The following is a 27959-nucleotide window of genomic DNA, read 5'->3' on the forward strand; positions in this document are numbered from 1 at the left end:
GGGTTGGAACTAGGTTTGCCAGGTTTTGGTTGGATGTATTCCTGGAGATTTCATCACATGACATCATCTTTCATTAAAGATTAATCTTTAATTCCTGGAGACTCCCGGCCAAACCTGGTGGGTTGGCAACCCTAGCTGGAACTCCCAGCCCAAGTGACAGATGAAGCTGAGAGATCCTTTTAAGTCTGAGCAAAGTCCCACGTCTATTTTCAAAAGTGCTTTAGGCATTTAGGAGCCAAAACCCCACTGATGGTCGATGGGATTTCAGCTCCTAAGTCCCTTTTGAAAACTAGAGATGCAGGCCTCACAACACAGCGTAGAAACACCTACAGAGCTTGACAAGTCTTGGTCCGTAGGCGCTGGGGGCATCTTGTAACATGCCCCAGCATAGCACGCAGTCCAGCTCCCGGTGCTTGCAGCACGTGCCTTTACAGACTCGCCAGCCCCTTGTATATGCAAAACCGTCGGCCTCGTGGCTGGCCTTGTGTATTTGCTCCACATGCAAATGCCTCGTTTGCATTTCAGGCCCTGGGAGCACGTTCTATAGGCAAATGCTGAGGTTGCATTGCGGAGCCTGGCGCATGAATTCTACGTACAAATATAACTTGTCCATTGAAGAGCCGGGTGGCTGCTTTCTATATGCAGATGTGTCATTCGCATTTCAGGCACCAGGCTTGCATTCTGTAGGCCAGTGTGTGAGGTTCCCCTGGTGCTACCTGGACTGGTGATCTGCTAGATCACTCCCCTCCTCAACTGTGGGAGCCAGCCTCACTCTGCTCTGCTGTGAGAACCCCACTCCCGGGTTGTTACCCCACGGCCTCTGGCATGTAAACTGCTCCCAGCGCATAAGGGAACGCTTGTCGCCAGCCCGCTGCTTGGATTGTGCAACCAAATGACACTAGCCAATATCTCCAGTCCCAGACACAACCCTAGGAACCTCCTGTCACGGAGTCCCCGGGCGATGCTCTGGAACTGCTCCCCATGAAGTAAGCAGGACTCTGGGGAAGTCTCTCTGGGAGCAGCCTGTCTGCAGGACACACAGCTCACCCGGCTTCCCCCTTCCTGGGTCTGACCTTGGAGCATTCAGCATCCTCTGCCCCTCCGTGCGCTTCCCACAGCGAGTCCGCTCAGGCGGGGCTCCTGGGGAAGCCAGAGGGTCCTGCCCCCCAAATCCACAGTCAGACGTGACTCTCAGCCAGCCAGGAAAACAGAAGGTTTATTAGACGACAGGAACATGGTCTAACACAGAGCTTGCAGGTGCAGAGAACAGGACCCCTGAGCTGGGTCCATTTTGGGGGGCAGTGAGCCAGACAACCACGTCTGCACTTCACTCCACGTCTCCAACCACCCCAAACTGAAACTCCCTCCAGCCCCTCCTCCTCTGGGCTTTGTCCCTGTCCCGGGCCAGGAGGTCACTTGATTCCTTTGTTCTCCAACCCTTTAGCTCTCACCTTGCAGGGGGGAAGGGCCCAGGTCATCAGTTGCCAGGAAACAGGGTGTCGGCCATTCTCTGTGTCCAGACTCCTGCACACACCTGCCCTCTAGGGCTCTGCAATGATCATACACCCTTACCCCACCACCTAGATACTTAAGAACTGCATAGGGGAAACTGAGGCAACCCCACACTATTCAGAGGAAACATTAAGAACAGTCCCACTTGGTCACACCTCTGTCTTGCAGTGTCAAGTTATGCCCGCTCGACGCTGCAAGTTTATATGAGTTCGTCAATTTAACAAAGAAATTGATATGTACCAGGCTTGTTATCCCAAGGCAAGATGCTGACATGCCTCAAACAAAACGCATGGCTTCAGGTAGAATAAACAAACAGATTTATTAACTATAAAGATAGATTTTAAGTGATTATAAGTCAAAGCACAAGAAGTCAGCTTTGGTCAAATGAAATAAAAGCAAAACGCCTTCTAAGCTGATCTTAACACTTTCAATGCCCTTACAAACTTGAATACTGCTCACCACAGGCTGGCTGGTTGCCCTTCAGCCAGGCTCTTCCCTTTGATCAGCGCTTCAGTCACTTGGTTGTGATCTCTGTAGAGGGAGGTGGAAGAGAGAGAGAGCATGGTGAAAGTCTCTCCATTTTATCATGTCCTTTCTTCCCTCTTGGCTTTGCCCCCTCCCCACCCTTCAGAGTCAGGGGAGCATTACCTCATCGCAGTCCCCAACTGTCCAGAGGAAGGGGGGTGACTCACTGGAGAGTCCAACAGATCCTTTGTTGCTGCCTAGGCCAGTGTCCTTTGTTCCTGTGAGGCTGGGCTGGGTTTGTCCCATACATGCCGGGATGACGTGTGAACTGCCCCTCTGCTCCTGGAGAGTTTTGGCTGGGCCTGTTTTAAGCCCTGAGGGCACATTTTCAGCCTTATATCTATATATATGAAATTACAACCGATAACATCACTATAACAACAATGCTCAGTGCATCATGAGCCTTCCGAAGACACCTGACCTGACAAACTGCATTGGACACCACACAATCATATTATAAGGATGAACATGGGGGTGCAGGGTGTTCCCCTGAGGTACAGAGTGTCACAAAATGCATGGGGTGCAGTTCAGAGCCTGCTGCATGCATGTTATAGGCAAATGCATGGGGTGCATTACAGAGCCCAGCACATGCATTCGATATACACATATATCTTGTGCATTGCTGGGGTCTGCTTTCTATGCGCAGATGCATCATTTGCACCTCAGGTGCCAGGCATGCATTCGAGAGGGAAATGCTTTTGCATGCATTGAAGAGCCTGCTGTGTGCACTCTGTAGACAAACGCCTCGTATGCACAGCAGATCTTGCACTTCCAGTTGTAGGCATTAGCTTCCCTACCATCGCAAGAGCATGGACTCCAAACTTCAATGCCGACACTTAGGCAGGGGAGGCAAGAGCTAGAAACACCCCCCACGCATTGCAAGGCCCCTGTCCGTCCCATGCACCTCCCGGAGGGCTGCATTTCATGCTCTGCAGGGGCACTCTCACAAGACATGCCCCTCCCTGGTTGCACGAATCGAACACTTTGCTTGCAAACAGGGATGCGATGCAGCCCCAGAGCTGGGGAAGCTGTTTTCTCACCGCCTTCCCATGCTCACCCATCGCCAGCTCCCCCCACTGAACCCGAGCCCTTGTTCCTCCTTCCACTCCGCTGCCCGCTGCATTTCAGCCTCAACCACAGATTTCCTGGCACTCAGTCCTCCAATGACCCCAGAGCTGCTGACTCCGATGTTATCAGGGATTCCCAGTGTTGTGATCAAATAACCCTCAGACTTAATTAGAGATTCACTGTCCCTGGATAACTGTCCACCCTCAGCTCCATCCATCCATCCATCCCCCTACACTCCCATCCATCCATCCATCCAGCTCCGCATTCCACTTCATCTGTCCGCAGACCCTCTCCAACCACCCTCATCCATCCCCCTCTATCTGGTCACCCCCTGTCAGGGTTCCCTCCCCACTCTGAACTCTAGAGTACAGATGTGGGGACCCGCATGAAAGACCCCCTAAGCTAAGTTCTACCAGTTTAGGTTAAAAACTTCCCCAAGGCACAAATTCTTTGCCCTTGGATGGTACGCTGCCACCACCAAGTGATTTAACAAAGAATCAGGGAAAGGACCACTTGGAATTCCTCTTTCCCCAAAATATCCCCCCAAGCCCTTACACCCCCTTTCCTGGGGAGGCTTGAGAATAATATCCTAACCAACTGGCTACAAAGTGATCACAGACCCAACCCCCTGGGTCTTAGGACAATAGAGAAATCAGTCAGGTTCTTAAAAGAAGGATTTTATTTAAAAAAAAAGTAAAAATCACCTCTGTAAAATCAGGATGGAAAACAACTTTACAGGGTAACAAAAGATTCAAAAACACAGCCGAACTTCCTCTCGGCTTAGTTTCAAAGTTACAAAAAACAGGAATAAACCTCCTTCCAGCAAAGGAAAAATTCACAAGCAAAACAAAAGATAATCTAACACGCCTTGCCTGGCTTTTACTTACAATTTGTAATATGAGAGTCTTTTAGGATGGATTATAGGAGAAGGAGTTTTCTGAACTGATGCTTCTCTGCTTCCCAAGAGAACACATGAAAAAAAAGGCTTTCCCCCCACCCGACTCCGCCCCAGATTTGAAAGTATCTTCTTTCCCCATTGGTCCTTTTGGTCAGGTGCCAACCAGGTTATTTGAGCTTCTTAACCCCTTACAGGTAAGGAGGAATTCTAGGTTACCCTTAGCTGTATGGCTATGACACACCCATACACACTCCGGCATCAATCCATCATATTCACCTCACCGCCCTCCCCCCAGCTCACAAATCTAATTCGTTACCTAGCCAGGCCCAGCTGCCAGCCCTTGGATGCTTCTGTTCTGACCCATTCCCGGTGTACCTGAGAGCCAATAGATGGCACCCACCCCTGGCCCTCGGGTCACCCTGCTGGCCCAGGATCCATGGGTTCTAACCCGGGGGGTGGGTCCAGTGCCTCTGACCCCGACATGAGGCCTGTAGCTGGCAGGGCTGGGAGGGTGGATGAGATGTGCTTTGTGGCCAGGAGCCGTCTCACCACCGAGAGTCGTGATGGTCACATCAGGTGCCACATCAGCCATGGACTTATCCTCCCACCCATACAGAAACCAGCCCAGTCGCTGGGTAAACTGAGTCACCTGCCCCACTGCCTGCAGCACAGCGCCCCCTAGTGCCACCCTGGGGCATTGGGGCAGTCCTGACTGCCAGGGAAGAGCCCCCACCCCCCGGCTCACTGCAGCACAGCGCCCCCGACTGTTCAGAGGGAGGGACTTACTTTTGGAGACCCATGATGTGGGCCATGTGCAGTGCAACGCTAACAGTGCCATAAACTCCCGTGGTGACTCCCTGCACAGCGCTGCCCCCTGCTGGTGGTGCTGGGAAGTATGTCAGAAAGAATCCCTATTAATTGCTTTGTCTCCATGAAGTGGGTCTGTAGTGAGACCCCTTTGCATTTCTGACGTAGTAAATGGATGCTCAGTTATGTCTATGCAATCCCCAGAGCGAGGGAACTAATAGCAAGTAATAACGCTAATAATCTATCACTCAAATAACGGTGTAAGTAATCGATTGCTGAATTGCTACGATAGTTAATGACCTATTGCTAAATTATAATTTAATAATTAATACAATGTTATTAATATCAATGATCTATCAGTAAATTATAGTATATTAATTAATAATATTCTGATGCTAATTAATAACAATAACCTATTTCTAAATTCTAGTATCTTAATAAGGACATTCTGTTGCTAATTAACTATGATGATCTATTGCTAAATACTAGTCTATGAATATGAATATGTTATTAATTAATTACAATGACCTATTAGTAAATTATGGTTTATTAATAAGAATATTTTGTTTCTAAATTATTCACTAAAGTTATATACTTATTTTTATAATCATGTAACTTAGTAATCTATTGCTAAATTTCTATAATTAGCAATGATCTATCACTAAATTATGTTAAATACTAAGAATAATCTGTTGTGAAATTTCTTACCAATTTTATATTGGTAATTATGTTAATTAATATCAGTAATCTACTGCTAAAGTGCTATAATTAATAATGATCTATCACTAAATTATAATATTAATTACTCAGAAAAATCTGCTGTGAAATTAAACAACAATTATATGCTGATTATTATAACAATGTCAATTAACAGTAATCACTATATTCTGATATTCATTCATATTCCATTGGTAAAATTACTAAATTATTAGTAAGAAAATTATCATTGATAACAAATTGATATGGTAATTAATACAAATGTACACTACATTCTAAAAATATTCATTAATATTCCATTGCTCAAACCAAAGAATTAATTATTGGTAATCAAACGCCAATTATTAATTTTGATGCATTGCACATTTCTATAATAATTAACAAGAATATCCATTACATTCCAGTACTATTCCTTAGTCGCACTATTCCATGGCTCACATCATGAAGGGAATTATTAGTAATAACGCTTGTTTGCAGTGTTATTGTAGCCGGGCTAGTCTCAGGAGATCAGAGAGACAAGGGAGGTGAGGTAATGGTGAAAGAGACAAGATTTTGAGCTGTCCCGAGCTCTTATTCAGGACCAGAAGAAGAGCTCTGTGCAGCTTGAAAGCGTCTCTTTCACCAACAAAAGTTGGTCCAATCAAAGATATTCCCTCCCCGACCTGGTCTCTCTAGTAATAAAGTTCTCGTTACTAATTAATACACTGGCAGCCACACTGCCAAGATGCTGAAACCACTTCCAAATGCCGGCGGTGTCTCAGTATGTCGCTCCTTTCCACCGGAGCAGTGTAGCCCATGTTCAGGGCCTCACAGACCATTTCCATGCAGCAGAATTTGTAGATCCACGTCAGGTGTTTCTTGGGTACAGTCCTGTTTATCTCCCAAGAATGGAAACACAGCCGTCTCTCCCTCAACACAGCAGATAACAAACTCCAGGGGGAAGTTTCCTTCCTCAGAAATCCAAGCCTGCTTGCAGACAGTATTCTGCCCAAAAAGATTTCCTCTCAATGCTCCTCTGGCTTGCTGCAGCCTTTTTGGGGGCAGCTTTCTGCTTCCGAGGCACCTAGCTGCAGCCCAATCAATGACCCTGTTTCATTTATCACTAAGCAAAGGAGTGTTTAATTGCTGCCTCATTTAGGCTGGACAGAAGGCTGCTAACACCCCTGAGCTTCAGTGAGGTTCTGTGTTTGTTCCCAGATGAAAGACAAGCTTCCTGGGAATGATCAACACCCTCCAGCACCCAAAACACAACAGGTCTCCCCAGTGGAACACAGGTAAGAGCCGTTGTTATGCCCCCTTTCTCCTTGTGTTACACATTCACCATGGTGTGTTTCTCACTGGCTTGTCCCGTTTCCCCTTGTTAGAGTCGAGAGAGATTGTGTGTCTACCAAATCATTGTGTCTAATTCTTCCGGATGTTACACACTTTTTAATCATAGAATCTCAGGGTTGGAAGGGACCTCAGGAGGTCATCTAGTCCAACCCCCTGCTCAAAGCAGGACCAATCCCCAATTTTTGCCCCAGATCCCTAAATGGTACCCTCAAGGATTGAACTCACAACCCTGGGTTTAGCAGGCCAACGCTCAAACCACTGAGCTATCCCTCTCGATTGTTGTGTATAATTTCCCCTTGGATTTGATCCTCATCAGATTGTGTATCCACCCGTACTAGATTGTTGGGTCTAATTTCTCCGTGCGTTACACACTCATCGGATTGTATCTGTTTGTTTTCTAGTCTCTCCATTTCCCCTAGTATCCCCCTCCCCTGCAACCCACTGTCTCTTTCCCAGGCGGTTGTCATGTCACACCCCCAAAACGCAATCAGACCCCCCAGCTCCTTGCTCAGCTACCTGTAGGTGGAGCGAGCGGAATCTCTGTGGCCTGGTGCACCAGGTCCCAGCACAGTCAGGAAAGTTGCTCCAAAATAAACGGCCAAAGAAATAGAGCAGTTTTGCCTTATTTCCAGGCCTGGTGGACGTATCACCCACAACCGGCTGGGGAGGGAAGACTATGCATGGAGAAGTGGCGTTCCTAGATGCCAAGGCCAGAAAGGTGCATGTGTGCCTCAGTTTCCCTGTGTGCTGCGTGTGTAACGAGGTGGAGAGAGAGGGTTCGTTGTTGCAGAGGGCCCGGTGTGACCTCGCCTGGCAGCCGGGACCCCGGACAACGGCTTGGAGATGGGGAACCCTAACAACTGTTGATCTGGTGACCAGGAGCCCCCCCAGTTTGGAAGGCAGCCAGTTCAGGCCAGTGGAGGACAAAGGGCCGAGGAGAGAGGACCCCGGTGACCTGTTTACTTGGGATGGAGGACAAATGACACAAAGGACAGGGGAGGAGCTGTGGGGGCCAGTGATATCGGAGGCTCAGCTGGAAGGAGGGGGCTTCTGGGCTGGGGGGAAGAGAGCAGCCAGAGCCTACCTGGATGCGAGAGAGACCCAGATGTCCTGTGCTGAGGGAGGCCAGGCCCGAGGGCCTTGAGAGCCTCCTGGGCTGGGTTCAGACCTTCAATAAACCTCCTGTGTTATGCTGGCTGAGAGTCACTGCAGGGTTGCGATCGGGGGGGTGGAGGACCCTGGGGTGCAGAGCAAGGGGACTCCCTGAAGGGGCCCACGGCAGAGACAGGCCAGCTCAGAGGTGCGGTCCCAGAAGGTGCTGGGGTCAGAGGGTCTAACACCAGAGAGAGAGTGAACCTTCCCGGCGGGCTGTCACGCCGAAGGAGGGTCACTCCCAGGGGCCGTACGGAGCCGAGCGAGAATGAGCCCTGGGAGTCCGTGACAGCTGGGTGCTGCCCAGACCCAGCGAGAGACGGGCCCTGCCCCAGCTGAGATTGGGGCCGTGTTACGCCCGGCGCTGCCCAGAAACCAACCGTGATCGGGGCCTTCCCAGGGGAAAGGCCGAAGTGAAAACTGATTCTTCACTGCACACAAATAAGTCATAGTTGTTATGGCCCTTTGTTAAAAAAGTAGCAGGGACAAAAAACGACACATGAAAATCTATTTCAAGGAACAGCTTGTAAAGCGGGAATTTTACAGTCGGATGCTTTTGGCTTTGGAGTGAACATGTTACCTTGAATAGAGCATCGTTATTAAGAATTTATAATCACATGGCACTGATTGACCTAGACAGAGATCAGGGCCCATTGTGCCAGGGGCTGCCCAGACACACAGTCCCTGCCCCGAGGGGTTTAGAACATAACGAGCCCAGGACACCATTATTATCCCAATTTTCAAAGTGAGGAAACTGAGGCCAGACAGATGCAGCAACTGGCCCAACCTCCACCCACAGCATTTTCAGTGGAGCAGGGATGAGAACCCAGGAAACTTGAGTACCAGGCCAGCACCTTAGATACAAGCCCGTCCCTCCACTCTTGCCAGCTGCTGCCCCTGAGATGGAAAATGCTCTCCATCTGTAAAACGAGTTGGTGAGGGCTCAGGCCGGGTAGAAGAGAGATGCTCTACGGCTGAGAGGTGAGCGGCTCTCTTTCCCCCTGGGGCAGTAGGGTTTGGGAGGGGGCAGGCTTTGGGACCCGGCTGCAGAGGACTCTGGGATACCTCCCCACAATGCAGCGCTCCAGCATCTCGAAGGCCTAGTTGACTCCGCCCTGAGTCCGGGCTGAAGCAGGGATTTGCACCCAGGTTTCCCACAGCCCTGGGCCGACCACTTGTCCCCTTCCCCCGTCACTGTGACACCCCCCCCTCACAGGATGGGCCAGAGACGCCCAGCCTGGGCCCATGGCGCGAGGAGGCTATTTCAGCCGGAGCTCAGAATATTCCGTGGCGGGGGCTTCCGGAGGCTCCCTCCCTTTGCGCTGCAGCTTGGAGAAGTCGATGGAGGCGTAGTGCAGCTCCTCCGGCTCCCCGGGGCCTAGCGGGCCCTGAGCTGCTGCAGACCCGTCCTGGACGCCTTTGGTCCGGCCGGCGGCTGGAGTGTTGTGATCCTGAGTGAGAAGCAAGGCAGAGACACCAGGCAGAGACTTGCAGCCTCCATGCTGAGCTGATTGCATGGGCTGCCCCCGGCCTGGTTTCCCCCACCCTCCATGCAAATGCATTTCCTGCATCGGGCGTGCACTAGCCAGAGGCCGGGGGGATTGGGTGCGTTTCACACGCGCTGCATGCGTGAGCCGATCCCATGCCGGCACCAGCTCGGTTAATGCCTCCCCTGCCTCACCCACACAGGCCACGCATTCGCAAGACGCACGGGGTTCTGTGCATTTCACACATTGCACGTGCCTGCACCGATCTCCTGCGTCTTGGGGCAGAGCCGGTTACGTTAATACGTTCCCTGCATTGCCTGCACCGGCCACGCATTTGATCCCAGGCATCTCGTGGTTGCAGAGCCCATGCTGATGCGTTCGTTGCTTTTTCTGAAAGGTGCAACAGACTCAGAACAGCCTGCACGCACCGTCCGATCACAAGCACCTGACACCGCAGCTGCAGAAATGCATTTCCTGCCCGGTTGGTGCATCCAGGAGATTGGCAGCATCCCAGCCCCAATCTAGTCCCATGCACGTGGTGAATTCACGAGAATGCATTCGCCGCATGTCCTCCCCTCTGAGCGAGACCCGAGGGATGAGGTGCCTTCTCTGCATGCAGGAGCCGACCCCATGCCGTTCGGGGGGCCCAGGCTGGTGGCAGGGGTGCATATCCTCCACCGAGCACGCATGGGGGGTTGGGTGCCCTGGTGAAAGCCTGACTTATAGTCCTGCATTCATTAAGGGGGTGGGAAAGCAGGGGGCAGGGAGGAGGAGAAATGGAGGGGGGAAGAGACAGGAAGGGCAGGTGGGCTTGGTCCCCTGCTCCTCCCAGGTACATACCATGGGGATGGTGGTGACCTTATTGTAGATCAGGCTGGAGTCGTCGGCCGTGTGCTCAGCCTGGGTCCCGGGAGCCGGCTCCCGGCCCCGCAGCCTGTGGGAAGATGGATCAGGACGGACTCATGAGACCCGGGGCGGTGGGGGGCGGGGGTGGCACACCAGTATGAGAGTCTAGAGGGCAGGGGACTGGGATAGGCCAGGGAGAGAGGTTGGTGGGTCGGGAGGGATCTCACTCGATGAGGGACTAAGGGGCTGGAATAGCCCTGGGGAGATGGCAGGGGATCTCAGTGGGATCTCGGGACGGGGGCAGCTGCGGGTCAGGGCAGGAGGCGTCAGACTCACTTGATCACACAGAGCCCGAGAAGGAAGATGCCGACAGCGACCCCCAGCCCACAGGCCACCCCGATGCCCAGCAGCTTGCCAGGCTCCTCCGCACCTGCAAAAACACACAGCACGGGGCACAGCTGGGAGAGAACCCAGGAGTCCTGGCTGCCAGCTGCCCTGCCTCCAACTCCCAGACCCCACCCTTCTTCCAGGGCGGGGGACAGAACCCAGGAGTCCGAGTGTCTCACCTCTCTGCGGGGGGCTGAGTTCAAAGTGCAGGGCGGCGTAGGTCCCGTGGGGGTTGGAGCCGAGGCAGAAGATCCGGGGACCCCTGTCCCCGCTCCCTGTCCAGCTCAGGGTGCTGAAAACCTCGTCCCCCTGGGCCCACGAGCTGATGTGCAGGGCCCCTCGCGAGCCGTTCCCAGCCAGGGGCTCCCCGTCCACCTGCCACAGAAGCCGGGGCGGGGGGTGGGAGCGCAGTGAGCAGCTGCAGCTGACGCCGGGCCCCTGGCGCTGGCAGGACGGGTTCAGCCCGGTCCCTGGCCGGGGGCTGTCTGGGGAAAGCAGGAGACACAGCGACAAATTAATAGTCAGAGAGAGAAACCCAGTGGCAGGGAGTCCCGTGGGTTAACCCTCCTAATACCCAGGGGCAGGGAGTCCCACTGATTAACCTACTAATATCCAGTGTCAGGGAGTCCCGTGGGTTAACCCTTCTAATATTCAGGGGCAGGGAGTTCCATAGATTAACCTGCTAAATATCCAGAGGCAGGGAGTCCCGCGGATTCTTCTGCACTGGGACGTCTCTTCAGCCAGCCCGTGGGCGCTGATCTGGCCCCATCCTCAGCGAGCTGCACATCACACGAACCCACCTGCTTCTCCACCTTCAGCCTCGGCGCTCACGGCCCTTGGAGACGGCCCAGAGGTCTGTTCAAGCCTCAGCTGCCCCTCTTGGGGCTGCCCCGAAGCAGCTAATTAACTATGGCACATGGGAGGTTGGCTGTCTCCGTTTAAAGGGGCCAGAGACCTGTGACACCTGCTAGAACTCAATGGCGAGGAGTCCCACGGATTAACACTGCTATTCTCCAGTGTCAGCATCCCAGGGCTGAACCCCACTCACACTCGACGAGCAGCTGGAACGTCCCCTGGGCAGAGCTCTCCTCGTTCCGGGCCCAGCACCCGTACAGCCCCCCGTCCTCGGCCGTCACGTTGGGCAGTTCCAGCTGCAGCTGATTCTCCCCCATGGGGCGGGCGCCCTCGACGGCTCGGCCCCCCCTCACCCAGCCCAGCACAGCGGGGGTGTTGCTGGCGACGGAGCAGAGGAACCGCAGGGAGTCGCCCTCCCGGGCTGTGAGTTGTGAGCCGTTCGCCACCGGGGTGCCGGGATCTGGGAACAGGAATAACACAGAGCCACTCGCACCCTGAGCCAGCCAGGGCCTGCCTGGGGGCTGGATCGGGGCCAGCACCCCGTAGAGGGGGAAGGCCGCATGCCCCTTGCCCTGCCCCCTAGCAATACCTTGGAATAGCTGGGGGTCGCTCCTGTTGGCTCTGGAGACGGTGATTTGCAGATTCCTCACTGGAGCTGAAATACCCACGGCAACGTATTAGATTGGAGAGCGCCCCCCACTGACCCCCTGCTCCGCTGCCCAGCACCCCCCACTGACCACCTGCCCCCCTGCCCCCCTGTGGCCCCGCGCCCCCCATGGATCCCCCGCCCACGCCCTGAACCACAGCCCCCCCTACTGACCACCCCCACCCCCTGCAGCCCCGCGCCCCCCATGCATCCCCCGCCCACCCCCTGCACCACAGGCCCCCTACTGACCACCCCCACCCCCTGCAGCCCAGCACCCCCCACTGAGGCCCCTCTGTCTCGCCCAGCACCCCCAAATGCCTTACACTGCACGTGCACACACAGGGCCCGGCTGGCCGACCCAAAGGGATTCTTCGCCCAGCACCGATACTCCCCAGCGTCCCCTCTGCTGAGATTCGGCAGCTCCAGGCGCCCGGCCCCTCCCTGGCCGGGGCTCAGGGACTCGTTCCCCTTGGCCCAGCTCAGGGTGGCCTCGGTTCTGCTCCCAGCCTCACAGCCCAGGCTCAGGGAGTCGCCCTCCTGGGTCTCCAGAGACACGACGTCGCCCTCAGCTCCCCAGGCATCTGGCACTGGAAGAGACGAGCAGGCGGGTTTGGTCCCCCCAGAGATTCCCCACTGTGACGAAGTGGGACTGTTCTTAATGTTTCCTCTGAATATTGTGGGGGTGCCTCAGTTTCCCCTATGTAGTTCTTAAGTATCTAGGTGGAGGGATAAAGGTGTATGATCCTTGCAGAGCCCTAGAGGGCAGGTGTGTGCAGGGGTCTGGACACAGAGACTGGCCGACACCCTGTTTCCTGGCACCTGATGGCCTGGGCCCTTCCCCCCTGTGAGGTGAGAGCTAAAGGGTTGGAGAACAGAGGAATCCGGTGACCTCCTGGCCCCGGGAAAGGGACAAAGCCCAGAGGAGGAGGGACTGGAGGGAGTTTCAGTTTGGGGCTGGCTGGGACATGGAGTGAAGGACAGATGTGGTTGTCTGGCTCACTGCCCCCCAAAATGGACGCAGCTGAGGGGTCCAGTTCTCTGCATCTACAAGCTCTGTGTTAGACCATGTTCCTGTCGTCTAATAAACCTTCTGTTTTCCTGGCTGGCTGAGAGTCACGTCTGACTGCGAAGTTGGGGTGCAGGACCCTCTGGCTTCCCCAGGACCCCGCCTGAGCGGACGCGCTGTGGGAAGCGCACGGAGGGGCAGAGGATGCTGAATGCTCCGAGGTCAGACCCAGGAAGGTGGAGCCGGGTGAGCTGTGTGTCCTGCAGACAGGCTGCTCCCAGAGAGGAGACTGCCCCAGAGTCCTGCCTGGCTTCGTAGGGAGCAGGTCCAGAGCATCGCCCGGGGACCCCGTGACACCCACCAAGGAGCCAAGACGCAGAGTCACCACTGGGGTGGGGTGGGGGGGCTGGTTATACAGGGACCCCTCGCCCAGCGCTGAGACCTGGCCCCTCTGGGGTGGGCGCACAATCTCAATGCCTTGCCATGGCAGCAGGTCTCCGTCGCAGCGATCGGACCCTAACCAATCTCCTGCCCGCTGCCCAGCGCCCCCTTAACGCCACCCCGGGCTCTAGAGAGAGGGAACCAGGCCTGCTCCCCCGAGCATTGCCCCCCACAGCCCCGCGGTTCCTCGGGCTCTCCGGACCACGGGCAGAGCGTGACTCGGAGGCAATCGCTGATCCCCGGGGCTCGCAGCGCAGCCTCTCACCGGGGCGTCCGTTCCTGGTCAGGGTCCCGGTGATGTTGGGAGGGCCGGGCAAGTCTGTAACAGAAACCAGAGAGGGAGGATCAGGGGGGCTGGATATCACCGAGGGGGTGGGGGCGCTAGTGATCACTGAGCTTAGACAGGGACACTTGTGTGACGAAGTGGGACTGTTCTTAATGTTTCCCCTGAATAGTGTGGGGGTGCCTCAGTTTCCCCTAGACAGTTCTTAAGTATCTAGGGGATGGGGTAAGTGTGTATGATCATTGCAGAGCCCTAGAGGGCAGGAGTGTGCAGGGGTCTGGACACAGACAATGGCCGACACCCTGTTTCCTGGCACCTGATGGCCTGGGCCCTTCCCCCCTGCAAGGTGAGAGCTAAAGGGTTGGAGAACAAAGGAATCAGAAGCCCTAAGGGAAAGGGACAAAGCCCAGAGGAGGAGGGGCTGGAGGGAGTTTCAGTTCGGGGCTGGCTGGGACATGGAGTGAAGTACAGACATGGTTGTCTGGCTCACTGCCCCCAAAATGGACCCAGCTCAGGGGTCCTGTTCCCTGCACCTACAAGCTCTGTGTTAGACCATGTTCCTGTCGTCTAATAAACCTTCTGTTTTCCTGGCTGGCTGAGAGTCACGTCTGACTGCGGAGTTGGGGGGCAGGACCCTCTGGCTTCCCCAGGATCCCGCCTGGGCGGACTCGCTGTGGGAAGCGCACGGAGGAGCAGAGGAGGCTGAATGCTCCGAGGTCAGACCCAGGAAGGTGGAGCCGGGGGAGCTGTGTGTCCTGCAGACAGGCTGCTCCCAGAGAGGAGACTGCCCCAGAGTCCTGCCTGGCTTCATGGGGAGCATTTCCAGAGCATCGCCCGGGGACCCCGTGTCACCTCGCTGTGAGCTCAGCTGGGGGACGGGAAGGTCCCTGAAGTGACACAAGCCCCGTGGGCAGGGAAGGGAAGCGACAGACCCGACTGGGCGCGACCCAAGAGGCTCCGGACGTAACCCAGGGGCCGGGTTAGGGCCAGGGGGAGCCAGAACCAAGGGACCAAAACCGGTGGTCGGAATTCAGCTTAATTGGCGGAGGCACTAACGAGGGGCCGGGCTGCTCCGGCCTGGGGACTGGAGCGAGCGTCACCATCTCGCTGCCACCGTCCGCCGGGTGCCCGGGTGTTCGGCGTCCTGCTCCCCAAACGTGTCCTCCCCAGGGTGGGATGGAGCCGGGGGCCTAAATAACCCCGGTCTCACTCCCACCAGGGTCGTCAGACACCCCCCTTGTGGGTCCTTTGCCTTCTCCGCTCGGTTCGTCTCTCCCCAGCCCTCTCCTTTGGCCCCCGGCCGGGCCTGGGTATTTTGAAAGCAACACCCGGAGGAGCCGGACGCTGGTGCCCTCTGGCCAGGCCTGGCAGGGTCCGTCCACGCTGCCCTCAAAGCCCCGCGGTGCCAAGGGCCAGAGCCTGGGTCCGTTGGGTCGGGCTCGCGGGGCTCGGGCTGCGGGTCTGTGATTGCAGCACGGACGTATCCTCCGAGGCCTGTGTAGATGTTCGGGGTCGGGCTGGGGCCTGGGCTCAGACACGGGGCGGGGCGGGGGGCGAGTTTCCTTCTAAATCTCCCTCCGGCTGATGGGAACAAGGGCTGTCGTCCTTATAGTGAAGCCCGATTTGGTCCTTCACCTCGCAAAGGCGGCTGCTGATTTGCCCTCTGCCCTGGATCTGCAGCGCGGGGGTCACGGGCCAGTTAATGGGGGTTTGCCCTTGGGTAGGGCGGGCCGAGGTCTCTGGGCATGGACCCTGGAGCGTGTTCAGTGCCAGACAGCGACTGGGTCCCGTTAACACTCTGCCCCATAGAGAGCATCCACCGATCCCGGCAGAAAGGGGACGGGGTGGAGGAGAGGCGGTGGGACAGCGTGGGGGGATCTCGGGGGGAACTGGGGTGTCTGGTGTGAGGGGGGAATCCCAGCAAGGGGGGACTGGAATAGTGGGTGGATCCCAGCATAGAAGGATTCTGGGGGCAGGGCAGGTCGCGGGTAGAGAGGATCCCAGAAGAAAAGGGCCTGAGGACGGGGCATGTGGATGGGAGGAGGAAGCCATAGCCAACGTGGCAGGAAGGGGTGAAATTCCCAAGAGAGAAGGGGCTGCATGGTGTGGGGGGGAAGGGGTCTGGAGTAGAATTGGCTGAAGGTGCATGGTGGGGGGTGGGGATCCCAGCACAGGGCTGAGATGGGGGAGGGGCTGGAGGGCAGGGCTGGGGAGCCCAGGGGGGTGTGGATCCCAGCAGGGGGGGCTGGGGGCCGGCATGGAGGGGCTGGAGGGGTCACTCACAGCCGACGTGTAGCCGGACGGTTCTGCGGGTGGAAGGTCCCTGTGGTGGGCGGTAGGTAATTCTGCAGACGAGCTCTTTGCCGTGGTCCCCCGGGGCGGGTGTGAAGCGCAGCGTGGAGCTGCGGGCCCAGGTGCCGTTCGCCAGCGGGGCTGAGTCGTCCCGGGCTGTGTCGCTGAACGGCCCCGTCCAGGTGACTCGGGGAGGGGGCCCGGAGCAGCGCCCGGGGGCCGTGCAGGTCACAGTCACCGGCTCCCCGGCCAGCAGCGTCCCTGGCAGCCCCCGCGCCGGCGAGATCTGGATCTCTGGCTCCTCTGTCAGCCCTGAGACACGGGGAGAGGGGAGAGAATCACTCGGGGACACGGGGCCTTTCCCCCCGGGGGCGCCGGCCCCAATCCAGCCCCAGGCCAGGGACTGGCTCAGGGGGGCTGATGAGCGGTGACTGCGGCTGCTCTTACCTGGCACGGAGATCGCGAGCGTGGGGTGAGCACGATACAGATTGGGGCGGTAATTGTATTTAAAGTTTCCTTTCTCAACCCTAAGGAAATATCTCCCTGCATCCGTCCGTCGGGCGTCGCTGATTTGAAGGGAGCAGTCGCCACGTGCCAGATCCCCCGCCAGCCGGAACCGGCCCTGGGTCTCCTGCGACACCCACTGGCTGGGGTCAGTGCTGGCCACCAGCAGATCCTGGCCCGCAGTTGCGGGCTCCTTGTACCAGTGTCCGTAGAGCCGGTCCCGGGGATTGTCGGTGTCGAACGAGGCTGGGTACGCGAAGGTGCAGGGGACGAGAACGCAGAGACCCGTCTGCACCGACACCGACTGCGGCAGCCCCAGGGAATAACCAGACTCCAGGGACAGGGACCCTGCAGGGGACGGAGAGGGATCGAAGTGGGAGCCACAGAGAGCAGAGACCAACCCTGAGCTCCCCCGACACCTCTGCCGGTGCCCTCACTCCCGACCTGCAGCCCCCTGCGAGCCCAGCCCTGGGTCCTCAACCAAACCTCACTCCATTTAGTTTCCATCCCTCCCAACGTCGAGCCCCCTGCCCGCTCCCTGTCGCTCGGTGCCCCCTAGCACCGCACGAGGGCATCGGGCTCCCCTCCCCCTCTGGCCAGTCTCCCTTCCGTGGCCTGGGACAGACCTGGCCCTGCGTAGCGCGGGTTCTGCCCTTCCCCCTGCACTGGGGCTGCAGGGCTGCTTACTTACCCCTCCAGAGCAGGGCGAGGATCAGGACCCTCAGCGTGGCCGCAGGGGGGGCAGGACCCCCTTCTCTCCGGGGGGGGCCCTGAGCTGGGAGCTCCCGTTCCCTGGTGTCCTGCTGTGGAAGCAGGGCTCTGCCCATGGCTGGGGCGTCCAGCTGGGACAGACCTAGAGACAGACGGGGAGGGTGGGGTGTGTGAGAGCAGAAGCTGTTTACAGGGGGAAAGATCTGCCTTGGGGACCATCAGTGCTGCTGGGCTCTGCAGGGGGCTGATCTGGGGCTGCTGACAGCACAGTGACCCCTCCAAATCCCCAAATCAGGAGACGGTCCCGAGAGATCGTGGGCTAAAAAAATCCTTCAATTAGCGAAAAAGCTGAGATTTTCTCCAGGAATCACGAGATCAGTCAGAAAATCCCGAGCTGGTGAGAGAAGATGGTGGGAAGGCAGCGCTGCTCAGAGCCTGCTCTGCTTCCATCTTCCCACAAACACCAACACACGAGCGGGCGGCCAGCGAAGTTACCACGGATGACAAAGGGGAAGGGCGTCAGATCGGGAGAAGGAAAGAACCCGTCAGAGATGTTCTGACCAATTTGAATGAATTCAAATCAGTGGGGCAGGGCGCTTTTCAACCTAGAATGCTGAAGGAAATAATTGAAGAAAACTTGGAGCCACTGGCAATAATATTTGCAAACTTATGGATGCTAGGAGAGGTTGCAGAAGACGGGAGAAGGGCTAACGGAGTGGCCATCTTTAAAAGGGGGAAAAGGAACAGCTGGGCAACTACGGACCAGTCAGCCTGACCCCGACACCTGGAATGCTATTAGAACAATGTAGAAAACCTTCAATACGGGAGGACGAAGGGGTGATCACCAGCCTGGATTTACCAAGAAGAAATCCTGCCAAACCAGCTTGATTTCCTTCTTTGACGAGCTAATTGGTTAATGGCAGGGGAAAGCGGTGGACATCACATACCTGGACTTCAGGAAGGCTTTTGACATTGTCCCACAGGACATTCTCATAAGTAAGCTAGAGAAGACTTCTGAAGGAACTCAAAAGTGAAACTGCAGAACTACTAATGATGGTCTGTAACCTAGCATTTCAATCAGCTTCTGTACCAGATGACGAGAGGATTGCTAATGTGACACCAATTTTTTTAAAAGAGCTCCAGAGGTGATCCCAGCAATTAGAAGCCGCTAAGCCTAACTTCAGTGCCAGGCAAACTGTTTGAAACTATAGCAAAGAACAGAATGATCAGACGCCTAGGTGAACATCATTTGTTGGGGAAGACTCAACACGGTTTTTCTAAAGATTCTCCCCAATCTACTCAAATTTTGTGAGGGAGTCAACAAGCATGTGGACAAGGGTGACCCAGTTGATGTACTTAGATTTTCAGAAAGCCTTTGACAAGTTGTCTCCCGAAAGGCTCTTAAGCAAAGTAAGCTGTCATGGGATACGTGGGAAGGTCCTCTCCTGGATCAGTAACTGGTTAATACATAGGAAACAAAGGATAGGAATAAATGGTCAATTTTCACAGTGGAGAGAGGTAAATAGCGGTGTCCCCCAGAGGTCTGTATTGGGACCAGTGCTGTTCAACATACTCATTAACGATCTGGAAAAAGAGGTAAACAGTGAGGTGGCAAAATTTGCAGATGATACAAAACTACTCAAGATAGTTAAGTTTAAAACTGAGTGCGATGAGCTGCAAAGGGATCTCACAATACTGGATGACTGGGTAACAAAATGGCAGATGAAATTCCGTGTTAGTAAATGCAAAGTAATGCACATTGGAAAACATAATCCCACCTATACATATACAATGATTGGGGTCTAAATTAGCTGTTACCGCTCAAGGAAGAGATCTTGGAGTCACTGCGGATAGTTCTCTGAAATCATCCACTCAATGTGCGGTGGCCGTCAAAAAAGTGAACAGAATGTTGGGAATCATGAAGAAAGGGACAGATAATAAGACAGAAAATATCACATTGCCTCTATATAAATCCATGGTACGCCCACAGCTTGAATGCTGCGTGCAGTTCTGGTGGTCCCATCTCAAATTGGAATTGGAAAAAGTTCAGAAAAGGGCAACGAAAATGATGCGGGGTGTGGAACAGCTTCCATATGAGGAGAGATTAATAAGAGTTACCTAGCAGCTCTGTGTTCTTGGGGAAGCATGGCACTGTACCCAGTCTGTCTGTCTCACGAATACCGTGTGCCCCCCCCCCCTCCACAGCCTCTGCTTGAACCAAATCTACACCAGAAGAATGACTTATGAAAACCAATGAAAAGGCAGTGGGAGACACACCTAAACCCCTGGGATAAGGATGACAGAATTAAGGCAACTCCCCTAGCCTCATTTATATCGAAGATGGGACAAGGAGGCATCTCCATTAGGAGACAGAATGGAGAACAGAGATTCGAAGGCAAGAACCGCAGGGAACTCTGGGGCCAGAAAAGCAGGGAAGCACTGCATGATGGGGGATCTCTGCTCCAGATGTTAATGAACCCACGCCTGCACACCCCCAGCTCATTAGTTATCAGACCAATTTGAGTAATAAATCCTTTATTGGGATCCAAAATAATGAAGCCGCCTGACTGCATTGTGAGCTCCCTCCAAGGAACACCGCCCATAGCCAGGAATGATCAGCTCCCATGGTCTAGCCTGATCAAAACAGCTTTGGTATTCTCCCTTGTTTACACATCAACAAATCTCGAGTTCTCCCTTGAACCATTGTTGTTTCTCTAGAAAATCCCCGACCCACGCTCAAGTAAGTGTTCTGATGCCTGGATCCAAAATCTGCATCACTTCCATTGGGACTTCATCTTCTCCTGATTGATCATGCTGAGAGCTCTGCCTGTCTCCAGCACTCCAGACCCTCAGCTACCACCAACACCTGGGTCCCCCGATCGATTCCAGCTTCACGGAGTGGTGAGAACCCAGCTCTCGCTCTCTGTCTCTCGAGGTGTAGCCTTCTGACCCTGACTTGTGTGATCAGTTAGAGTGTTGTAAACCTGAGTTTAATAATCAAATTTGAGTTGGATTTAATAGTATCACTGTTTTGTTTGTTTGGCTCCCCTGTGGTTATGACCTGGCAATAGAATCATAGAATCACAGAATATCAGGGTTGGAAGGGACCTCAGGAGGTCATCTAGTCCAACCCCCTGCTCAAAGCAGAACCGATCCCCAACTAAATCATCCCAGCCAGGGCTTTGTCAAGCCTGACCTTAAAAATATCTATGGATGGAGATTCCACCACTTCCCTAGGTAACGCATTCCAGTGTTTCACCACCCTCCTAGTGAAAAAGTTTTTCCTAATATACAACCTAAACCTCCCCCGCTGCAACTTGAGACCATTACTCCTCGTTCTGTCCTCTTCTACCACTGAGAACAGTCTAGATCCATCCTCTTTGGAATCCTTTCAGGGAGTTGAAAGCAGCTATCAAATCCCCCCTCATTCTTCTCTTCTGCAGACTAAACAATCCCAGTTCCCTCAGCCTCTCCTCATAAGGCATGTGTCACAGTCCCCTAATCATTTTTGTTGCCCTTCGCTGGACGTTTTCCAATTTTTCCACATCTTTCTTGTAGTGTGGGGCCCAAAACTGGACACAGTACTCCAGAGGAGCCCTCACCAATGTTGAATAGAGGGGAACGATCACGACCCTCGATCTGCTGGCAATGCCCCTACCTATACTTCCCAAAATGCCATTGGCCTTCTTGGCAACAAGGGCACACTGCTGACTCATATCCAGCTTCTCGTCCACTGTCACCCCTAGGTCCCTTTCTGCAGAACTGCTGCCGAGCCAGTAGGTCCCTAGTCTGTAGCTGTGCATTGGGTTCTTCCATCCTAAGTGCAGGACCCTGCACTTCTCCTTGTTGAACCTCATCAGATTTATTTTGGCGCAATCCTCTAATTTGTCTAGGGCCCTCTGTATCCTATCCCTACCCTCCAGCGTATCGACCTCTCCTCCCGGTTTAGTGTCATCTGCAAACTTGCTGAGGGTGCAATCCACACCATCTTCCAGATCATTTATGAAGATATTGAACAAAACTGGCCCGAGGACCGACCCTTGGGGTACTCCACTTGATACCGGCTGCCAACTAGACAGGGAGCAATTGATCACTACCCGTTGAGCCCGACAATCTAGCCAACTTTCTATCCACCTTATAGTCCATTCATCCAGCCCATACTTGTTTAACTTGCTGGCAAGAATACTGTGGGAGACCGTGTCAAAAGCTTTGCTAAAGTCAAGGAACAACACGTCCACTGCTTTCCCCTCATCCACAGAGTCAGTTATCTCATCATAGAAGGCAATTAGATTAGCCAGGCATGACTTGCCCTTGCTGAATCCATGCTGGCTGTTTCTGATCACTTTCCTCTCCTCTAAGTGCTTCAGAATTGATTCCTTGAGGACCTGCTCCATGATTTTTCCAGGGACTGAGGTGAGACTGACTGGCCTGTAGTTCCCAGGATCCGCCTTCTTCCCTTTTTTAAAGATGGGCACTACATTAGCCTTTTTCCAGTGGTCCGGGACCTCCCCTGATCGCCATGAGTTTTCAAAGATAATGCTCAAAGGCAGTGAGGTGTTCTTAATGTTTCCTCTGAATAGTGTGGGGATGCCTCAGTTTCCCCTAAGCAGTTCTTAAGTATCTAGGGGGTGGGGTAAGGGTGTATGATCATTGCAGAGCCCTAGAGGGCAGGTGTGTGCAGGGGTCTGGACACAGAGAATGGCCGACACCCTGTTTCCTGGCAATTGATGGCCTGGGCCTTCCCCCGCCCCCAGCAAGGTGAGAGCTAAAGGGTTGGAGAACAAAGGAATCAGGTGCCCTCCTGGCCCGGAAAGGGACAAAGCCCAGAGGAGGAGGGGCTGGAGGGAGTTTCAGTTTGGGGCTGGCTGGGACATGGAGTGAAGTGCAGACGTGGTTGTCTGGCTCACTGCCCCCCAAAATGGACCCACCTGAGGGGTCCTGTTCTCTGCACGTGCAAGCTCTGTTTTAGACCATGTTCCTGTCGTCTAATAAACCTTCTGTTTTCCTGGCTGGCTGAGAGTCACGTCTGACTGCGGAGTTGGGGGGCAAGACCCTCTGGCTTCCGCAGGAGCCCCGCCTGAGCGGACTCGCTGTGGGAAGGGCACGGAGGGGCAGAGGAGGCTGAATGCTCCGAGGTCAGACCCAGGAAGGTGGAAGCCGGGTGAGCTGTGTGTCCTGCAGACAGGCTGCTCACAGAAAGGAGACTTCCCCAGAGTCTTGCCTGGCTTCATGGGGAGCAGCTCCAGAGCATCGCCCAGGGACTCCGTGACAGCAGCGCCCTAAAATCCTGTGGGGTTTGCTCATCAAGCGGGTTACGACCAGAACAATTGTAACGTTGAAGTGGGGATAGAGACGTGCTGAACCAGGGACATAGGAGGGTGGGAGCTTAGAATAGCTGGTCGACCCGGCCTACTGGGGCCAGGGACATCTAAGGGGTTAGGTTGGGAGTGCTGATTAACCCGGTCCTCTCAGACACCCTCTGTTAATTTGTGTGTGTTTGTCTGATTCTGGGGCTGGAAGAGCCCAGCCCTGGGGAACCGAGGTCCTGCAGGATAGCGCCATTGGGAGGGCCGAGCAGCAGGGAGAAGTTGAGCTCCCTATGAGAACACAAGTGACACAAGCGGTACCTTGATAGAAATACAGAACACCTCCCCCGCCCAGAAGGGTAACCCTAATAAATGAGCGTACCCCAAAGTAACGGGCAAAGCTGGTGAGAAAGTCAATCAATGGCTATTAGCCAGGATGGGCAGGCATGGTGTCCTTAGCCTCTGTTTGCCAGAAGCTGGGAATGGGAGACAGGGGATGGATCACTTGATGATTACTGCTCCGATCATTCCTTCTGGGGGCACCTGAAGTTGGCCAATGTCGGAAGATGGGATACTGGCCTAGATGGACCTTTGTTCTGACCCAGTCTGGCCGTTCTTGTGGAGAAGTGTGGGCTGGGTGGAACTACCATTAAGTGGATACATAACTGGTTAAACAACGGCAAACAAGGAGTAACTGTTAATGGAAAGATATTGGATTCTAGAGAAGTCTCAATGGAAGTCCCACAGGGGATCTGTTCTGGGTCCTGTGTTGTTTAACATCTTTCTCAATGACCTGGATGTAGGAGTAGGGAGCAGACTGATCACATCTCCAGATGACACAAAGCTGGGGGGAGTTGCCAACTGGATAAATTGCAGGACTGGGCTGTAGACGACACAATGAAATTCATGAAGGACAAATGGAAGGTGCTCCACGTAGGGAAGAAAACCCAACTGCACAAATACAGGATGGGGAAGAACTGGCCGGGCAGCAGCACTGCTGAGAAGGAGCTGGGTGTTGGGGTGGATCACAACCTCGACAGGAGTCAGCAATGCGATGCTGCTGCAAAAAAAATCAAATGCAATTTCCGGTTGCATTACCAGAGGCAGAGCATGCAAATGTCAGGGAGTGTGGGGGAGTCCAGGCCCTGCACCCCTCTTCCTGGGATTCACTGAGACTCTCAGCCAGCCAGTAAAACAGAAGGTTTATTGGACAACAGGAACACAGTCCAAAACAGAGCTTGTGGGTACACCCAGGACCCCTCAGTCAAGTCCTTCTGGGGGAGCAGGGAGCTTAGACCCCAGCCCTGGGGTTCCCTGCGTTCCTCCACCCAGCCCCAAACTGAAACTAAACCCACCCAGCAGGTTCCCTGCTGCAGCCTCCGTCCACATTCCTGGTCAGAGGTGTCACCTCCCCTTCCCCCTCCTGGCTCAGGTGACAGGCTCTCAGGTCTCCCATCCCCAGGGCACATTCCCAGGTCAACACTCCCCCCTCCCGGCTGCGTCCCATCCTCACAGCAAGTCCCGGGAGGTGCCAGTCCCACTCTACTCGGCGCTGGCTAGGCCTCAGCTGGAGGACCGTGTCCAGTTTTGGTCACCGATGTGTAGAAAGGATGCAGAGAAACTGGAAAGGATCCAGAGGCGAGGGAGAAAGATGATCAAAGGGATGGAAGGGAAGTCCTAGGGGCACAGCCTGAAGGAACTGGGCGCGGTTAGTTTGGAAAAGAGATTGGGGGAGGGGGACATGATCGCGGTTTTCAAATATTTGAAAGGCTGCCAGAAAGAAGCTGGAGAAAAGTTGTTCTCTCTCCCCCCAGAGGGCAGGACAAGGGGCAACGGTTCAAACCACAGCAGAATTGATTGAGATTAAATCTCAGGGCAGTCTCCCCAGCTGTGAGAGCAGTCAGACAATGGACCAGATGTCCAGGGAGGTCTTGGAAGCTCCTTCACTGGAGGGTTTTGAGAGGAGGCTGGAGAGCATCTGTCTGGGATAGGTTAGACCCAACAAATCCTGCATCTTGGCAGGGGTTGGACTAGGTAACCCCTGCGGTCCCTTCTCACCCTGTGGGTCTGTGATTCTAGGATTCACTGAAACATCCAGAGATTTAATGTGAACTTCATGACAACCCCTTGTCCCCGAAATTCGCTAATCAATCCCATGGTTTGCTTTTAAAATCCTGAGACTGGCTAAAAATTGTGAGATTTGCTCTAAGAATCCTGAGACTGGCTTTTAAAATCCACAGATTTGTGCTTTGTCTCCACACATCCTGTTGTTTGTGGCCCGTTGGCTTATCCCCAGCTGGGACTCTCCTCCCCCGATGAAAATGGTACTGGCCACTCCCTCCTCCCCACTCTTCTGAGAATGGTAGGGGCCACTCCCCCCTGACCCCCCCGCCCGCCCACACGCTCTTGTGAGACTAGTAAAGGCCACTCCCTCCTCCCCACTGCTCACATGTTGTCATAAATATAAAGGGAAGGGTAACAACTTTTATGTATGCAGGGACATAAAATCCCTCCTGGCCAGAGGTACAGAATCACTTTACCTGTAAAGGGTTAAGAAGCTCAAATAACCTGGTTGGTATCTGACCAATAAGGAAAGAAGATACTTTCAAATCTGGGGGTGGGGGGAGAGGTTTTGTTTGTGCTCTCTTTGGGTGTTCCCTCTCTGGACAGAGAGAGAGACCTAGCAGGTAAAACATCTCCTGAAAAGATACCTGAAATGACACATCTAAAATTACAGAAAGTGTAAGTAAAGGCAAGGAAATGCGTTAGATTATCTTTTGTTTTAGCTTGTGAATTTTCCCGATGCTAAGAGGGAGTTTTATTCCTGTTTTTTGTAACTTTGAACTTTGTAGTTGAGCCTAGAGGGGAATCCTCTGTGTTTTAAATCTTTTTATTACCCTGGAAAGTTACCTTCCATCCTGATTTTGCAGGTGTGATTCTTTTACTTTTTCTTTAAATAAAGTTCTTCTTTAAGAACCTGTTTGATTTTCAGTGTCCTAAGGACAAAGGGTCTGGTCGGTATTCTCATTATTCTCAAGCCTCCCCAGGAAAGGGGGTGAAGGGGCTTGGGGGAATATTTTGGGGAACAAGGGACTCCAAGTGGCTCTTTTCCTGAATTTTTGTCTCAATCACTTGGTGGTGGCTGCAGTACCATCCAAGGACAAGGAAGGATTTGTGCCTTGGGGAAGTTTTTAACCTAAGCTGGTAAGAATAAGCTTCGGGGGTCTTTCATGCGGGTCCCCACATCTGTACCCCAGAGTTCGGAGTGGGGAGGGAACCCTGACACAGGTGAAAATGGTATTGGCCACTCACACCTTCCCCCCCTTCTCACCTGTTAATAGGGTTTGGGCCACTCCCTCCTACCTCTTCCTCACCCATGAGAATGGTATGGGCCACTCCCTCCTCTCCCCTCCCCCCCCATGAAAATATTGTGGACTACTGACTCCTCACCCCTCCTTTGCATTTAAAATGGTATGAGCCTCTCTCCTCCTCCCCCTTCCCTTTCTGTGCAAATGGTACGGGGCAATGGCTCCTCGCACCCCCAAGAAAATGGTACAGGCTGCTCCCCCTCTTTCCCTCCCCTACCTAAAAACTCCTCTCAGCTCCTGAAGGGGGAGCTGCCTCCCTCCTGCAGCACCCCTGATTGGCTGCCCTTCTCCAGGAGGCGGGATAAGTGGGCAGGGCAGGAGGAGCATGGACCAGCCCTGAGAGGTCCAGCCCCCATCCCCATCCCTGGGGGGCTGCCCTGACCCCGTGCAGTGTCTGGGAGCCCCAAGGGGTCTGTGCCCCACCCAGCTCCATGCGGGGCAATATGGGGAGCACAGCTGGGGGTTGGGAGAGAAGTTTGCACGTATGTGCTCCCCCTGGGGTATCTATAACTGCCTCCTCTGCAATGCCTGGCCTCCCTGCCCCCAAAACCCACCCCCATGGGGAAGGGGAAACCCCCGGCAGTTCCATTTCCCACCATCCCTCTGCTGCCCTCAGGTGCTCTCGGGAAGGAGGCGGAGAGATGAGAGCTGGGGAACCCCGGGCTGTACGTGGCCCCCTGAGCCGACACCTCCAGTGTTGTCCCCAGGGTGGGGGAGCCCTGGGGCAGGACCCTGCTCGGGCTTGAGGGGCAGTGGCAGAGCTGTGGGGGCAGGGAGCCCAGGGCTGGGATAAGAAGGGGCTGCGGGTCGGGATTTAGGGCACCCCAGTCTCCACAGACCATCCAGCTCCCTCCCGCACCCTAGTTCCACTCACCCCTAGACCTGCAGAGGGGGGCCCAGGCCTGGCTCTCCCACCCTGCAGCCCGGGTTCCTCACGCTTTGTGACTTGGAGCCCGGGGAAGCGGCATGCATAGGAATGTGAAAGCAGAAGTCGGTGCGGACAGGGATGAAGGGGAGATGATGTCTCAGAACCCCCAGCATCAGCATCCTGCCGACTTCCTCTCCCTCTGGCTGGGGCTGCCTGTGGCTTCCTTGCAACAGAGGCAGGCTGCATCTTGCTTGTGGGGCTTGAAATAGAACCCAGGAGTCCGGGTCTCTGAGCCCTGCTAATCCTTCCAGAGCTGGGACACAACCCAGGAGCCGTGACTCCTTGCCTCCACCCCCCACTCTAACCCACTGGACCCAGCTCCCCTCCCAGAGCCAGGGACAGAACCCAGGAGTCGTGGCTCTGAGACCCTCTACACCCCACTCTCCTCCCAGAGCCGTGGATGGAACCCAGGAGTCCTGGCTCCCATTACCCCCCGGCTCTGACCACTAGACCCCACTCCCCACCCAGAGCCTGGAGAGAACCCAGGAGACCTGGCTCCCAGCCGCCCTGCTCTGACCACTAGACCTCACTCCCCTCCCAGAGCAGGGGGTAGAACCCAGGAGTCCTGACTACCTGCCCCCCGTCCCCACCCTATCCCTTTCTGACTGCGTATTCCAGTCACACAGTAATATTTGAACGCTAGCAGCTCACACCTCTCATCGTATTGAACACGCTGCAGACACTAATCACTCACCCCGAGCTGAGATGTGTCCGCGTCTGGGGTGGGGCGGCTGGGGAACAGCCGCACAGCGACACTGTCCAGGGGTTGCTCACCTGGAGCTGAGGTGCGTCCGCCTCTGGGGTGGGGCGTCTGGGAACAGCGCACTGGAACAGCAGATGCCCAGTTAGGACGGCTAGCGAATCCCAACTCCAATGGGAAGAGCCGGG

At 54.8% G+C, this 27959-nt stretch overlaps 1 protein-coding gene across 1 annotated transcript; it reads right to left on the reverse strand.

Moving 5' to 3' along the window:
* Positions 1-8521: 8521 nt before the first annotated feature.
* Positions 8522-27861, reverse strand: LOC144279497 (sialic acid-binding Ig-like lectin 16). The gene is made up of 12 exons (XM_077841028.1): positions 27766-27861; positions 17450-17611; positions 16702-17106; positions 16246-16566; positions 13945-13998; positions 12556-12819; positions 12176-12241; positions 11780-12046; positions 10911-11216; positions 10681-10774; positions 10339-10432; positions 8522-9462 (listed from the first exon to the last, which is right to left on the reverse strand). Exons 2-12 carry the CDS (start codon positions 17583-17585, stop codon positions 9271-9273), a joined length of 2199 nt encoding a protein of 732 aa, XP_077697154.1. The 5' UTR covers positions 17586-17611; positions 27766-27861; the 3' UTR covers positions 8522-9270.
* Between the last annotated feature and the right edge of the window lie 98 nt (positions 27862-27959).

This window comes from Eretmochelys imbricata, chromosome 24 (genome assembly GCF_965152235.1).
Source record: "Eretmochelys imbricata isolate rEreImb1 chromosome 24, rEreImb1.hap1, whole genome shotgun sequence".
NCBI lineage: Eukaryota > Metazoa > Chordata > Testudines > Cheloniidae > Eretmochelys > Eretmochelys imbricata.

What these genes read in the sequence shown, in the direction of transcription:
- LOC144279497 (XM_077841028.1), bottom strand. Translation starts at nt 17,585, where the DNA reads ATGGGCAGAGCCCTGCTTCCACAGCAGGACACCAGGGAACGGGAGCTC. An exon ending in GTTCCAGCTGCTCGTCGAGT is followed by an intron (nt 11,217 to 11,779) that starts GTGAGTGGGGTT and finishes TGCTTTCCCCAG; the next exon opens with ACAGCCCCCGGCCAGGGACC. An exon ending in AGGTCACCACCATCCCCATG is followed by an intron (nt 9,463 to 10,338) that starts GTATGTACCTGG and finishes CTTCTCACTCAG; the next exon opens with GATCACAACACTCCAGCCGC.